The 17,230-nt window shown below is 35.6% G+C and overlaps 1 protein-coding gene across 11 annotated transcripts in view; it reads right to left on the bottom strand.

Moving 5' to 3' along the window:
• The window catches only part of WDR70 (WD repeat domain 70), a 320,625-nt gene that overhangs the window by 207,535 nt on the left and 95,860 nt on the right, over positions 1-17,230 (bottom strand). For all 11 annotated transcript variants that reach the window (XR_014062734.1, XR_014062733.1, XR_014062731.1 and 8 more), the window contains one exon: positions 13,878-13,954. Coding sequence is in view for 7 of the 11 variants with exons in the window: in XM_081522027.1 (XP_081378153.1) it covers positions 13,878-13,954 (77 nt within the window). In the remaining 4 variants the exon portion in view is untranslated. The remainder of the gene's footprint in view (positions 1-13,877; positions 13,955-17,230) is intronic.

Genomic DNA, 17,230 nt, shown 5'->3' with positions numbered 1-17,230 from the left:
TTATAAAAACAGAAAAATATTATCAGGAAAAGAATAAACAATTTTCACTTGGAGACTTTCTTAAAAGCAGTAACAAAATTTAACATTTTCCTCAAGACAAGTTTTAGAAGTAACATCATAAGACAGGATAGTTTATAAGATATAAATAGTTTTACAAGTCATATAAACTTAGAAGTTAAAAAGAAGCAATGGAAAAGGGCAACTCATTATTCACACTTTGTAGCAAAGTGCCTGATAATCTGTCGCCCTAACTTCATCAACTCTGTAATTATGAAACTGAAAAGATGAGATGACAATTTTTTCAAAGTTGGTAATGGATTCAACAGTTTTAACATAATAGAAAGCAAGGAATTCAGAAACATTATACATCTACATTTGCCATGTAGTCACAGAAACTTAGGAGAGAAATGGAAAGGGTAAGATGAAAAGGAAAAATCACTTATTATAGTTAAGACATTCAAAAACTGACATTCAAAACAAAGAAATATTTGAATTTGAATTATGAGTTTCAAGAACTGCAAAAATGCAAGATATGGAAACATCTTTTATTCCCATTCCTGCAACTAAATTCAATTCAACAACTTTCACCATAACAATATTCTTCTTCATAAACAACTACTCCATAAATGGCCAAGAGGGCCACCACACACCATAACAGCATTGGTATATTAGTCATACATACAGATCCATTCAGTCACGCATGGAATAGACCAGCTGTACTGAAGCTACTTTGCCTGGCCCAGAAATCCCTGGAGAAAATTCAAACCACCTTCTATCAAATCCTTGGTTAACCTAGGGATCCCAGTAAACAAGTATACTCATCAACATTTGGAGACACTCACATTCCCTTTAAAACTAAACACAGAAATGAATGAATAAGTATTTTATAAATTGAACTGATGTAAGAGACATATTGATGAAATTAATGATGTTTTTCTTATGGATTTCAAGATAATGAAAACACTAAAAAACATCTTCTACCATTTATAATACCTACATAGAAATTATTGTTCAGCACTGATATTCCCACAGCCAAAACAAGCTACTGATTAACAACTATGAAAAGTGTGCAAATAAAGTAAAATATAAATCTGAAGTTCATCTCAGTTTCTGTCAACCTTACTCTTGTTACATATGGCAATACAGTACACGTGAACAACATTTTGTATAAAAAGTACCTAAAATTTAAATGCTTCATTGACTATGCTAAAGCATTTGACTGTATGGATCACAACAAACTGGAAAATTCTTCAAGAGATGGGAATACAAGACTACCTTACCTGTCTCTTGAGAAACCTGTATGCAGCTCAAGAAGCAACAGTTCAAACTGGACATGGAACAATGGACTGGTTCAAAATTGGGAAAGAAGTACTCAAGGATGTATGCTGTCACCCATACTTAACTTATATGCAGAGTGCATAATGAGAAATGTTGGGCTGGATGAATCACAAGCTGGAATCAAGACTGCCAGGAGAAATATCAACAACCTCAGCTATGTAGATGATACCACCCTAATGGCAAGAAGTGAAGAGGAACTGAAGAGTCTCTTGATGAAGGTGAAAGAGGAGAGTAAAAAAGCTGGCTTAAAACTGAACATTCAAAAAATGAAGATCATGGCATCTGGTCCCATCATGTCATGGCAAATAGATGGGGAAAAAGTAGAAACAGTTACAGATTTTATTTTCTTGGGCTCCAAAATCACTGCAGGTGGTGACTGTAGCCACAAAATTAACATGTTTGCTCCTTGGAAGAGAAGCTATGACAAACCTAAACAGTGTGTTAAAAAGCAGAGACATCACAACAAAGGTCCGTCTAGTCAAAGCTATGGTTTTTCCAGAAGTCATGTATGGATGTGAGAGCTGGACCACAAGAAGGCTAAGCACCGAAGAACTGATGTTTTCCAACTGTGGTGCTGTAGAAGACTCTTGAGAGTTCCTTGGACAGCAAGTCAATCCTAAAGGAAATCAACTCTCAATATTCATCAGAAGGATTGAAGCTCCAATACTTTGGCCACCTGATGTAAAGAGCCAACTCACTGGAAAAGACCCTGATGCTAAGAAAGATTGAGGGCGAGAGGAGAAGGGGACACCAGAGGATGAGATGGTAGATAGCATCACTGAATTTGAGCAAACTCAGGGAGACAGTGGAGGACAGCCTTGCAAGTTGCAGGAGTCGCAAAGAGTGGGACACAACTTAGCGACTGAACAACAACAAAAATCAAGCATAATGTGACATTAAATTTTTGTATAATTCCTAGAGACATAAGATGAAGTATTATACTGTAAACACATGACAAAAATATACCTAAGTTGAAACGACTAGGAAAATTATAATCAAACAAAGGCTATTCAAGCATAGTAGGAGCTTAAAAATTTAAATGTATGTAAAATTAAAATGCTTAAGTGTAAATAACTCTCACCTGTTCAGTAAGTTCAACTCCCTTGGTAATACTTTATTAGCATATTTTGAGTTATAAAACATAAATGACATTATATCTCAACTTAAAAAAAGAATATAAGAGACCAGTTCTGCATCTGTTTCATTAATGACACTAAAAAATTGTGCTACAGGTTTTTTAATTTTTTTAAATCTATTTTTTTAAAAAATAAGGTTTATTAGTGAGTCAAACCATGTCATCACCAGTTAACAGAGTAATAAATACATAATTCATCCATAAAGTCACAGGTAAAATATGAAATTTCTCCTCTGCATCTAGTGCTAACTATTTAAGATCAGCACCCAATTACTTTCAATCACCATGAAATCAAAAATTATCTGGACTGTTTTTGATGTCGTGTTTTCAAGTCATTAAAAAAAACTGATTAAATAATGCCCTATTTTATTTTAGGCTGTTAGCAATTTCTAAGGGAAAACTAGTTCTAGAGCCCCAAATACTGCATAGTTCTCAATAACTATTCATTTTGTTCTCTAAATAAGACACATTTCAGGATTTTGAGTTTCACTGTATCACATTTCATGACAGGAACTGAGAACACTGATATTTTCCATTTAAAATAAAATAGGTTACAAACAAAGAAACAAAAATCCAACCTCAGTCTGTGTAACAAATTAACTCACATAAAATGATGAATGGTGATATTTAGAGGGCAACCACGATCATAAACCCTAATCTAAGTTCTAAACCTAATCTTTTAAAGAATTTGTATTCTTACAAATTCTTAATATTTATAATTATATTCTTGCCTGGAGAATCCCAGAGACGAAGGAGCCTGGTGGGCTGCCGTCTATGGGGTCGCACAGAGTCGGACACGACTAAAGCGACTTAGCAGCAGCAGCATATTAACAGTAATAGTAATAATTTTCATAATTATTGTTGTTAATTAATATATTAATTGATGGCTATATTACTAATTAATATATTATTGATAATAAATATTAAAATGATAATAATTTAATAGTGATAATAGCTCTGCAATGAGCTATTATCACTATTTTAAAATCTACAGACTTTTTACCTACGGTGTGTTTCTCAATAGAAATAAAATAGAGTTGAGTAAAAGGAAATTATTTTGAGAATAATGAATTTGTATGAACCAAATGAATGTATGATAAAATGAAAAGAAGATCTCTATTTTTTTTCCATTCAAGCCTACAGAAAAAGATTGTCAATAGAAGCTAAATCAAACTAACACCAAAATGTGCACGTCTCAATTACAGCAGCAGTTTGAGAATAAATTCTCATCAATCTCAGAACTTATGAAGAAAAAGAGATTTAAAATGCATCTGAGTAATTATGTCTTTTATTATAAGCATATTTCACCATAATCACCAGCAAGTCTGAGTAAAATTATTCTCAGAATTTAGGGTCTGCTGACACCTAAATCCTAACTAATTCGGTTTTGGGGGGTTTTCTTGGCTGTGTGATGCAGCCTGTGGGATCTTAGTTTTCTGACCAGAGTTTGAACCCAGACCCCCTGCATTGGGAGCACAGAGTCTTAATCACTGGACCACCAAGAAAGTTCCTCTAATTAATTTTTTAATGAAGTTATGTTTCATGTAAAATTTCTATTAAATGTTTTAAATCAAAGCTATTAATTTTACAAATGTTGGTAGCTGTTCAAAAACAGTTTAAAAAGCATTAGATAAAAGGATCAAAGAATTGAATCAGGTAAAAACAAAGTCAGATAGTGTAGACACAAGATCTAAATGGTTTAAGATCTTGAACCATTATGAGGAATAACTAACATAAAATGTTAGCTTCAGGTGTACAACATAATGATTCAATATTTGTACATATTGCAAAGTGATCACCACAATAATTCCAGTTAACATCTGAAAACAATGTTATTTTCTGTTTCTATAAGGGGATCACCAAAAAAGAACCAATAGGAATATAAACACCATCTTACTTATTTGGCAGCATGGACAGTACAAAAACTGCCCAGAATCAGAAAGTAAGCAAGAAAAAGTCTCCTAGCAGCCACAGATGGCAAAAATTAATGTGCTTAAAAGATAAAACTCATATGTTACACCAACTGCCTGTTCCTTCTGCACAAATTCTAAAAAGCTACCCCAGCCCCAGCCCACAGCTTAATAGAAGCAAAAAACTGCAGAGAGAAACTGAGGTACTTAGATCACCATACCAACATTACCGAGAATAACAATTAATAGAAAGGGGAAATTACAAAGTAAAAATAGCAAAGAACTCAAAAAGCTATAAAATAGGCCTGCATGTACCAAGACTTTTCTAAAGCATATTATATACCATGATGTAGCAACTTATAGATTATGAAGATGTTAACACTTATGTATTCATAAGTGTTTTAAATATAATTCATAAAGAAAGCTAATATATTTTTTAAGTTTCCTAAAAAAATTTAAATAGAAAAAAACTCTTTGAATTACAGAAAAGTTTAATTTTCTGAGATCCATTTATATAAATCATCATTCTTTGGAGAACTTTATTATTATATTTATGTTATTGATGATAAAAATCAAGTCAAATATGCCTAGCAGCCTTCCAGAAAAAGCCTGGGGTATAATATCCAAAAAATTCAGGGGTATATTACCAGCTCAAGGTTATGATGAGTGGTGGAGTACTAAAGTTCCTCTTGGCCTGGAAAGTGCATGCTCTTTCTATTACGCCTTGCCAAAATTGACTAAAAAAATTTAATTGGTAAAGTGCATCATTACAAGCTGCAACCAAATTTTAAAAATAATTATAATTTACTGAATCCCACTGTAAAAATCATTTACTAGTGGCAATCTTCTTTCCCAAAGTATATTCCTGGGAACATTATGCCCAGAGTGTAACAGGTGTTGTTGGCTGTAGGAGACAGAGGGAGTTGTACCACTATGTCTAAAGAAAATGCTGGTTTCTTTTGTTAGTGCATTTCTCAGTATCTTTACCAGTATTTTTATCTGGAAAAGCTTGAAAGTTACAAAAAAGTTAAAAGGAGTATACAATAAATACCCATATACCAACTTACATGCAGAGTACATCATGAGAACGCTGGGCTGGAGGAAGCACAAGCTGGAATCAAGATTGCCGGGAGAAATATCAATAATCTCAGATATGCAGATGACACCACCCTTATGGCAGAAAATGAAGAAGAACTGAAGAGCCTCTTGATGAAAGTGAAAGTGGAGAGTGAAAAAGTTGGCTTAAAGCTCAACATTCAGAAAACTAAGATCATGGCATCTGGTCCCATCACTTCATGGTAGATAGATGGGGAAACAATGGAAACAGGGCTGACTTTATTTTTCTGGGCTCCAAAATCACTGCAGATGGTGACTTGCCGGAGTCCAGCTCCAGTGGGTCCAGAGTTCCCTCAGGATGGACGGCGTCGGCGATACGAATGAGAAGACACAGCGAGTCTCAGTAATTCAGCGTTTCCAAGTGTCTTCCGACTTTATTGTTTTTTAAGACAGCTTTTATATTTTTAGTGGTATATAGAAACAAATGTAAAGTATAGAGTCATACCAATCCAGCTTAAGGGACATACCGATTCAGCTTAACGGACATACCAACTTAGCTCAAGGAACATACCAACTTAGCTTAATGGGTATATCTTAATGGCCCCATTAAGTTAGCTCAATGGGCCAGCAGTTTCAACCCTCATCGAAGCCGTTTGCGTGTCTTTAGTTACAAAAAGCCTCATTTTGTTTACTTCTGGCCTGGTGGCCTGCTAACACCTTGTGACTCTCTATTGATAAAGGTTGACCAATCAGAACACTTTTGTATAGGGCACATCAGAAAAGAATTCTTCAACAGGAAGTTTTAAGGTAAAACCTGTTTTTGGTAATTTACTGTATGCCTTGAGCTTAACAGAAAGGAATGTAGTTCCATAAAGTCAAAGAACAGCAAGCTGAAATTCAGCTCTAAGTAAGAATCATCAGTTAAATCAACAATTGTCTTATTATTTGTATTAAAGCTAAAATTCTATTTATATAAATCCCTAACTATTATGCTTTCATTATATAGGCTAAATATGTTAAGAGTAAAAACATAGTGAGTAAATATAGATTAAGTAACAGTTTCACAAAGCAATATTTTTTGTATTTCCTAACAAGCCTTTTTTTCCTGTGAAGGGTTTTTGTGCCCATGGGGGCTTTCTGTGCGGAGGCTCTCAATGCTGTTTTTTACTAGGGAGCAGTTATGCACATTAGCTCCAAAGGCACAGGTACATTTATCAAACAAACCAATATGTTAGCAAAAGGAATTTAGATCAGCATACTCTATATCCCAGATGATTTTATTTAGGGTGCTACCATTCAGAGGCCTTGTTGGTTTGAGGTTTCAGAATGATCTATTTTAGAAGGGAATCAGGAAAGGCCTTTTGCCGAAGTCATAGAAAATAAGAAGAGGTTTATTATAGCATCAGAAAGAGAGATGTTATTTTTAAGGTGAGCGCTGAGACAGCCTCTCGAGAATCCCTGAGGCCTGAGTTGCTCTGCTCGTCAGTCCTTCTCCTCATGACTCTGTCATGAGTGGGGATCTCGTGGGCTGGCTCCCGGCAGTGACTGCAGCCATGAAATTAAAAGACGCTTACTCCTTGGAAGGAAAGTTATGACCAACCTAGCTAGATAGCATATTAAAAAGCAGAGACATTACTTTGCCAACAAAGGTCCATCTAGTCAAGGCTATGGTTTTTCCAGTGGTCATGTATGGATGTGAGAGTTGGACTGTAAAGAAAGCCAAGTGCTGACGAATTGATGCTTTTGAACTGTGGTGTTGGAGAAGACCCTTGAGAGTCCCTTGGATTTCAAGGAGATCCAACCAGTCCATCCTCAAGGATGTCAGTCCTGGGAGTTCATTGGAAGGACTGATGTTGAAGCTGAAACTCCAATACTTTGGCCACCTGATGCGAAGAGCTGACTCATTGGAAAAGACCCTGATGCTGGGAAAGATTGAAGGCAGGAGGAGAAGGGGACTACAGAGGATGACTGGATGGCATCATCAACTCGATGGACACAGGTTTGGGTGGACTTAGGGAGTTAGTGATGGACAGGGAGGCCTGCTGTGCTGCGGTTCATGGGGTCGCAAAGAGTCAGACACAACTGAGTGACTGAACTGAACTGAACTGAACCTTTTCCAATGAACACCATGTACCCTAACATTCATTTTGTCACATCTATATTCTCAGTCTCTCTCTTTTCCATATATATATATATACATTCATATATACATACACACACACATACAAATATACACAAATACACTATTTCTGCTATACCATTTAAAAGTAAGTTGCATATCTCAAGACACATGGCATCTAAATTCGTCAGCTGGTATCTTCTAAGAACAAAGATATTCTTCTATATAATCATGATTTTATGTAACATGAAGCAATAATATCATCTGTATCAGTTAATAATCAATATATAATAAAACATTTTCATTTTATTTATGATATATAATAAAACATTTTCAAAATTTAATGACTTAAAACAGCAGGCATACCAAGCAATATTGAGGAAAAAGAACAAGGCTGGAGGTATAAGTCTTCCAGACTTCAAACAATACTATAAAGCTGCAGTTGTGGTACTGGCAGAAAACAGACATATAGATCGATAACAGAAGAGAGAGCCCAGAAATAAACTCATACCTATGGTCAATTAATTGTTAACAAAGGAGGCAAGAATATACAATGGAGAAAAGACCATCTCTTCAGTAAGTGGTATTGGAAAAGCTGGACAACTGTATGTAAGTCAATGAAGTTACAATACTCACTCACACCATACACAGAAATAAACTCAAAATGGCTTAAAGACTTAAATATAAGACAAGACACCATAAAACTCTTAAAAAGGAACATAGGCAAAGCATTCTCTGACATAAATTGTACCATTGTTTTCTTAAGTCAGTCCCCCAAGGCAAAAGAAGTAAAAGCAAAAATAAACAAATGGGATTTAATTAAACTTATAAGCTTTTGCAGAGCAAAGAAAGCCATAAACAAAATGAAAAGACTACCTACAGACAGGGAGAAAATATTTGCAAACGATGGAACCAACAAGGTCTTAATTTCCAAAACTTACAAAGAGTTCATACAGCTCAGTATTAAACAAACAAAAACCAAATCAAAAAGTGGCAGCAAACCTGAATATGGACATTTCTCCAAAGAAGACATAGAGATGGCCAATAGACACATGAAAAGATATTCACCATCGCTAATTATTAGAGAAACACAAATCAAAACTACTATAAGATACCACCTCATGTCGGTCAGAATGGGCATCATCAAAAAGTCTACAAATAATAAATGCTGGAGATGGTGTGGAGAAAAGGAAACCCTTCTACACTGTTGGTGGGAATGTAAATTGGTGCAGTCACTATGGAAAACAACATGGAGGTTCCTTAAAAAAACTAAAAATAGAGTCATCAAATGATCCAACAATCCCATTCCTGGGAATAAATCCAAAGACTCTAATTTGAAAAATTACATGTACCCCAATGTCACAGCAGCACTAATTTACAATAGCCAAGACATGGCAGCAATATAAGTATTCATCGATCTATGAATGGATAAAGAAGATATGGTATATATACACAATGGAACATGACTCACCCATTAAAAAAGAAGAAAATAATGCCATTTGCAGTATTAATAACATGGACACATCTAGAGATTATCATACTAAGTCAAGTAAATCAGACAGAGAAAGATAAATATCATGTGATGTCCCTTACACGTGGAATCTAAAAATGATACAAATGAACTTATTTACAAAACAGAAACAGGGATTTCCCTGGTGGTTCAGTGGCTAAGACTCAGTGCTCCCAATGCAGGGGGCCCAGGTTCCATTCCTGGTCAGGGAACTAGATCCCACATGCTGTGACTAAAGATCCCACTGAGGTGCAGCCAAATTTAATAAATGAAATTAAAAAAAAAAAAACAAAACAGACTCACAGATGTGGAAAACAAAGGTATGGTTACCAAAGAGGAAAGGGGAGGATAAGGAGGGATAAATTGTGAGTTTGGGATTAGCAGATACAAACTACTACATAAAAGACAGATAAACAACAAGTTCCTACTATATAGCACAGGAAATCATATTGAATATCTTGTGATAAACTGTACCAGAAAAGAATCTGAAAAAGAGCATAAATATATATACACACACACACATACATGTATAACTGAATCACTTTGATGTACATCAGAAATTAACACAACATTGTGTATCAACTGTATTTCAAAAAAATAGATAAGCAAAGATTTTAAAAGTTAAAGAAAAAGCAACAGCAGACATGTATGACTGTTTATGTGTCTACAAGTTAGGGGGGTGGTTCTGTCCTACCTGAGTTACCTCATGTATCTGTCATCAGTTCTGCTAATCTAGGTTGGGGGTCTCTCACAAATCTGGGGCTTGGCTGACTGTAAGCTGATCTAGGATAGCCTCAGCTAGGACAATTCAACTTGCCTCCACCAGATCCTTCATCCTCCAGTAGGGTAAGAGCTTGATCAGACAGCAATGCCATGATTTCAGGCGACTGCAAGCATAAAGTACTCTTAAGAAGCCTATGCTCCGAAATGGAGGTAACAAGTCACAACAGATATGAACAAATTCCTCTGTGATACAAACTCCTGAGTAAACAATGGAAAACCTGCAAGGTGGAAGCATCTGATTCATTGCTGAGCTGCAACTTGCTTAGTATGAATTCTGTACACTTGCATCACTTGTATTCTCACTCTGTACACTACTACAACTCCAATTATAAAATGCTCCCCTATCAGATTATATAAATTCACAAAGAGAAATGACTTCCTCTGGATAAGTAAAGCATTTTCATCTTCATTACCATCTGGTTTTTGTTAACATTTACTTCCAAGCATAATGTAGTAAGCTCTGCTTTATTGTCTGTGTTTCATTCCGGTAAACTTGGGAAAACCTAAAAGACTGCCATAGTACTCTCTCTCTTTTTTTATTTCATTTCTAAGTTGAAGTAAGAATATGATCCCAGAACACGATCCTGGGATCATGTTTCACACTGAAACTCATAAAACTAAGAAGTAAAAGCACTAGCATTTCCAACTCACATTCAGAAGAAACATCCATAATTTAATTTGGTGCATGAGGCCAGAACAAAATACTGAGTGTCCCCTTGGAATAGTTTCTCAAAAATGCTGATGCCTCACTCCTACTGGATCCAAACATATTTATAACTTGTGCTCCTTATGTGAATGGCTGGGACTGGCCCGCCAGGGCTCCCCCTGTCCCCCTACACTGCTGACAGCCATAGCCTGGCAAACATTCACTGTGTGTCCACACTAAATACATAAAACTGTGACAATACACAGGTGCTGAGATAGATAACTATATTGAGAGGCTCTCTATACCATGGCCATACTATCCAAAACAAATGTATTCTCCCAGATGCCCAAAATGAGGAGAAGGAAGGAGAAATAAAAGGTGAATGGGGAAAAGAGAAGAGGATATTACTGATATGAGCTCAGTGAAGTCTGATGAAATGATCCTAGTTTAAATCCTAAATAATTTAGGATTATTGAAGCTTGAAAGATGTGCAGTTGATATTTTTTCTCTTTGTCCTGCTCACAATGTGGGGCTTCCCTGTTAGCTCAGAGGTAAAGAATATGCTTGCAGTGTAGCAGAAGCAAGAGTCACAGATTCGCTCCCTGGGTCAGGGAATCCCCTGAAGGAAAGCATGGCAACCCACTCTAGTATTCTTGCCAGGAAAATCCCATTGACAGAACAGCCTGGCGTTAAAACATTAATATTGATTTTGACTTTCAATAATGTTATGGTACAGATCTCATACTCTTCAATGACTTGCCTTCTGACTATACTAAAATATTAGCCCATTATACCTTAGCCTCAATACTTTATATGGTGTAGAATCTGCCTTCCTCTTCAAATTCAATTCATATCATTCTCACCTTTCCTAACAATCAGCAAAATGTCAGTCCAACTGGACTTTCTGTCGCCCAAATATGCTGTATTACATTCTCTTCTTAAGGTCTTGAAATATGCTGCTATTTTGGCCTGGAAAGCTCTTTTCCCTCGGGATGTCTTATGTGCACGGTATCTCAACTAAAATATCACCTCTTCCAAGGCTTTCTTCACGTATTTTACACCCTTCTATTCTCTGTCCTTTTGCTTTATTTTACTTTATTCTTCACAGTTATTACTATATAAAACAATATTAATTTACTAGTGTATCTGTACCGTGTCTACCCCCCAGCACTCACCTCCACTTGAATGTAAGTCCTATGAAGGCAGACCTGGGTCACACAGGGTACCTGACACACACTGCACCTCACACACAGTGCGCACACTCTATCTGTTGACTGATCTAGGTATCTGGACCGATCTCCTATAGCTTAGTCCGTTGCTAATTACTATCCTCAAAGGCCAAGGAGAAATCAATCAAACTGCAAACCATCTGAATGTATTAGTGACAGGTTTCTCTAAAAAGTAGTAAAGAATCTGTATAATTGGAGGAGGAGGGTCCCTAAGGTTAAAGCCACTCATCCTTGTATACAGCTTTTTTGACAAAGAAAGCCCAATTTGTACAGTGTAAAAAGAAATTGGAGCACATTTTCAAATGTAAAATATACCAGTAAGTCAGTGACTTGGGCAGGGGATGAAAGAATTGTTCTTCCAAAGAATGAGACAAACTACTTTACCCAAACATGTAGAGGATAAAACAAAGTTAAATAGGTTTCAGGTTTCTTTACACCCTATTCAAAATCATTTAAAGGTTTATTGTGAATTGCTGGCCTCAGAACATATAACACTCGAAGTTTCTCAAACATTTTTGACCATGGATGTCTTTCTTCCGACGACTAATTTATGTATACTCAAAATCCATTTGGGGAAAGCTTCTGTAGCCCACATAAAAGTTATTGTGTTAGCAACTATTAGAGCCACCATTCAGCCTCATCCTTAATAGTTCTGAGAACAAGATGTTTTCTGTTTTCCCAATGGCTTTTATTCAGCTCAAGTTTTTCACCAGAGCAGCTTAGATCCTCTGTGTTTTTTATTTTCTTCCAACATTAACATCAATCTACATATTTTCTTTTCTTACTATACTGTATAAAGTCTCTAAATAGTTGTAGGAATCTCTGTCTTGCTTCCTATTTAAATGCAAACAGTATGCCAATGTATAATAAAATATTTACTTTAAATTTTGGTAAACAGCTTTTATCAGTCTTCAGTAATTTCTTCCTATTCCTAGAACTTTTACTGGCAAAGATTACTAAATCCTATCGAAACTCAATTTTGTTATATAACAAAATCATATGATTCTTCATCTTTAATTTCTTAAATATTGAATTATACTGAAAATTTCTTAATGGTAAAATTTCCTAATTGTAAAATATCCTTGGATTCCTAGGATAAACCTTACTGGGACACGGAACACTATTAGTTCAGATTAGCTGCTAAATTTGTTTTCATAAAGCTAAAGAATATGACTATAAACACACATAATTTAAGTATTTGGAAAGACAATAAGACAAAGATAAAAGAGAAAACTATATAATTCTATTAACCATAAATTTTAACCAATTGTATTATCCTATTTCAGTTATAGTCTATATATTCTCAATTTTTATTTCCTTTTAGATCAAGTTATTTTCTAAATTGCACAATGAATGTGAAATTATATCTTTTGTCTGTTATTTTAAAGATTAATTCTAGGAAACATAAGATATCAAAGAATATGAATAGCAGTTGTGAAAGGCAATGAGGTAAATTACAAATATCAGAAAACAAAAGGATGAAAAACAAAATAACCTAAAAACAAAGAAATTCTTTTTTATCTAAAATATAATAGTGTTTCACCTAAATAACACCATATAAATGTTTTTATTTTTAAGATTTTTCACTGCAATTTTCTCTGTAGTATTACAAATAACTCATTCTTGTAAATTACTCAATACTAAAAATGAACCATACAATATAACAATATAGGAAAAAGCTGTTCAAATATTCCCTGTAATATTCTTGAATCCTAAGCCAACAAACATAATTCAAAAGAATCTTAAATAACCATTTAATCAATTTTTTCAGTTATTACTACCAAAACACCATCATTTAAGCAACAAATTTATACAAGCTATTAGATTCAGATGGAAATCATCCTTTACTATAAAAAGTAACAAACTTTAGAGTCATTTGAGTCCACTTAATAGCATCAATCTGATCCACTGTGCTCCCTAATACACTCTACTGGAATTCATACCAACTCTCATTGTTACAGCTTTCATATTTATTTAAGCAAACCTTGTATGTCAGCTGAGTTCAAGGTTAAGTTGAGAACAAGAATACATAAACATAAGGATTCTTAATATCCCTATCTCTTACTTTACTGGCAAAACTGCTACAATATAAATGTTAAAGAAAATACTGAAATACAAAAATGTATCAGATGAACCATCAACAATACTCACGCATCATTTGAGCAAGTCATAAATTCTCCCTTTATTTTGGGATGCCATGATCCAGTATGAAGCATTGCTGTGTGACCCTTAAAAAAAAAAAAAAATAGAAAAAAGGAAAAAAATCCTTAAAAAATGTAAAAATAAACAAACTGACCAAAAACGGACATACTGTGGTTAAAAGTAAAACTTTTTAGTCCTCTCCAAGGCACACTATTTTAATTACAAACTCATATTATTTTATTTCAGTTTTATTTCATAATATGCTTTGTTTATTTCACTTTGTTTATTTTAATTTTAATTCACCATGCAACCCCTTCTGCCCAGGAATCAGTACAGTGCTTATATATAACAGATGCTTAGAAAGAAAGGAAAGAGAGGGGAAAATGACAGCTTCTTTTTAGAAAAGAAGTAAAAAGAAAATTCACAATAAGAAAGACAATGGGAAAAAGTCAGTGGGAAAGAATTAAGGAGAATAGAAAGTATTACAGGTAAACAAGACAAAAGCAAGAGGATGGGAGGGTGGGAAATTCCCACTTCTTTAAAATATGTATGTGAGAAAAGAAAAAGCATCTTTAAAATGATTCAGGAAGATTAGCCCTACTAAACATGGAGCATGATATAAAAACACTATAAATAAAACAATGTGATGTTGGTATAAAAACTGACATACTTATAAAATCCATCACAGAATATATATTTCAAACACAAAACACACATACACACACTCATACATTTTCCTCCTAGGTAACAAAGTAAGTTAGAGCGGTCTCATACAATAATTCAGGTTCAAATGGGGCAGAAAAGAGCCTAATACTTTTTAGTGTAATAATAGCAAGGCCTTTTTTTCTGAAAGGGCCCAAAACAAAGCTAAACTCAAAGCAGTAAAATCTGCATATCTAAATGACTTGGAAGGAAAATAACTGTGGCTCTCTGGAAAGACTGAATTGGAACTGGAGTACCCACACATGGGCTTGGAGATCATCTCTAGTTCAAGCTGCTCGCAATGCCTCAATCGTATCTGGCCAACTCGTGACTTTCTGCTCATGCTAACAAGGTACAAATAGCAGCCAGAGATCTGGATCTCTTCCTGCAGTAGGAAAAAATGTACTGAAGAAGTGCCTGGAGGGACTAGATAGAAAGTTTGAGATTCCACTTTCCCTTTCTGAGCTGAATATGTATATAGTCAACTATCAGCTTTGACATTTCCATTTGCATGTAATAGGCATTTCAAACATAACAGGTTCAACAGAGTAATCTTGATTCTTTTTTTAAAAAAACTTTTTCTTTTATATTGGAGTAGAGCTGGTTAACAATGCTGTGATAGTTTCAGGTGAATAGCAAAGTGATTCAGCCATACATATACATATATCCATTCTCCCCTAAAATCTCTTCTCATCCAGGCTGTTACATAACATTGAGCAGAGTCTTGATTCTTACTGCCCACTTCATTTGCATTAAACTTCTTTCCTAGTTGCTAAAGCTACAAACTTGGAAAGAAAGAAAGTGTTGCCACCCCATGGACTGTAGCCCACCAGGCTCCTCTGTCTACAGAATTCCTCAGGCAAGAATGCTGGAGAGAGTTGCTATTTCCTTGTCCAGAGGATCTTCCCGATCCAGGGATCAAACCTGGGTCTCCCGTATTGCCAACAGATTCTTTACCATCTGAGCCACCAGGGAAGCCACAAACTTGGAAGTAATCCTTAAATATTTCACTAACCATAACCCCTAAACCCTCCTCTCTCTATACACCCAGATCCAATCCACTCGCTAGTCCTGTCAGTTCAGTCCCAAACACATCTCAAATCTATCTACTTCTTTTCTTTTCCACTACTACAATTCTTATATGAACCAATATGTCTCTACATCAGTTATTATGCAGTATGATAGACCTGTTACTAGTCTCTCTACTTTTACTCTTGCCTAATATGCTCCACAAAGCAATCAATATAGTCCTTTAAAAATATATTTCTAAAAATGTCACTGCTTTTCATCCTTCGCTGGCTTTTCAACCTCTTTACATAGTGCACAAAAACTGACATTTTCCAGCCCCAGCTTTCTTTACAATTTCACTTACTTTGTGCTCCTTCTTGCCAGAACTAAATACACCTCACTGGTCTTTCATTTCCTCTGATACATGAAGCTCTTTCCCCACATCAGAGCCTTTACACATGCTTTTCTGTCTGCTGGAAAGCTCTTTTTCTGCTTCTACATGACTGGCCTCTCCTTACTCTTTCAATCTCAGTTTACATGCCACTTATACAAGTAAGTACCCCTTTAGCTAAGTGAATATAGCTCGCTCCACTCTTTTCGACCAGAGTACCTGTCCATTTCCTTGATAACACTCACCATAATTTGTAATGCTATATCTATTAATTTCTTGATTCTTGACACTGTGTTAATGTTTTACATATTCAAAAAAAATAAGGATGGAAGAAATCTAAAACAAAATAAACAGAAACAAGTGAACACCACTGCATTTCAAATGAATAACAAATACACTGAAAAGACAAAAAGAAGGTAATAACCCAAGAAACTATAAACCCTGTAGTGGGTTGAATGGTGCCCCCCCCCCAAAAAAAATATATATCTACATCCTAATAGCTGGAACCTGTGAATGGACCTTATTTGGAAAAATAACATTTTCAGATATAATTAAGAATCTCTGGGTTGTTTGGGTCAGCCCTAAATCTGGTAACAAGTATCCCCAAGTATCCTTATAAGTCACAGGAAAGAAGAGAAGACACAAACAGGAGAAGATGGAGGCAGAGACTGCAGTTTCACAGCCACATGCCAAGGAATGTCTAGAGTCACCAGAGGCTAGAAAAGGCAAGAAACAATTCTCCTAAAGCCACTGGAGGGAATGTGGCCATCCAATAACTTGATTTCAGACTTCTGGCCTTCAAAATTTTGAAAGAACAAATTCCACTGTTTTAAGCAAGCAACTGCACGGTAATCTGTTACAGCAGTCCTTGCTGTTGTAGTTTTAGTTGCTAAGTCATGCCTGACTCTTTGTGATCCCATAGACTGTAGCTTGCCAGGCTCCTCTATCCATGGCATCTTCCAGGCAAGAATACTGGAATGGGTTGCCATTTCCTTCTCCAGGTGATCTTTCAAATCCAGGAATGGAACCGGGGTCTCCTGCACTAGCAGGCGGATTCTTTACCACTGAGCCATCAGGTGTGATCACAATGGTGTGATCATTCACCTAGAGCCAGACATCCCGGAATGCAAAGTCAAGTGGGCCTTAGGAAGCATCACTAAAAACAAAGCTAGCGGAGATGATGGAATTCCAGTTGAGCTATTTCAAATCCTGAAAGATGATACTCTGAAAGTGCTGCACTCAGTATGCCAGCAAATTTGGA

This window comes from Giraffa tippelskirchi, chromosome 8 (genome assembly GCF_054371585.1).
Source record: "Giraffa tippelskirchi isolate mGirTip1 chromosome 8, T2T-mGirTip1v1.2.pri, whole genome shotgun sequence".
In the NCBI taxonomy this organism is placed as follows: Eukaryota; Metazoa; Chordata; class Mammalia; order Artiodactyla; family Giraffidae; genus Giraffa; species Giraffa tippelskirchi.
This window is presented reverse-complemented; position numbering and strand designations above follow the sequence as displayed.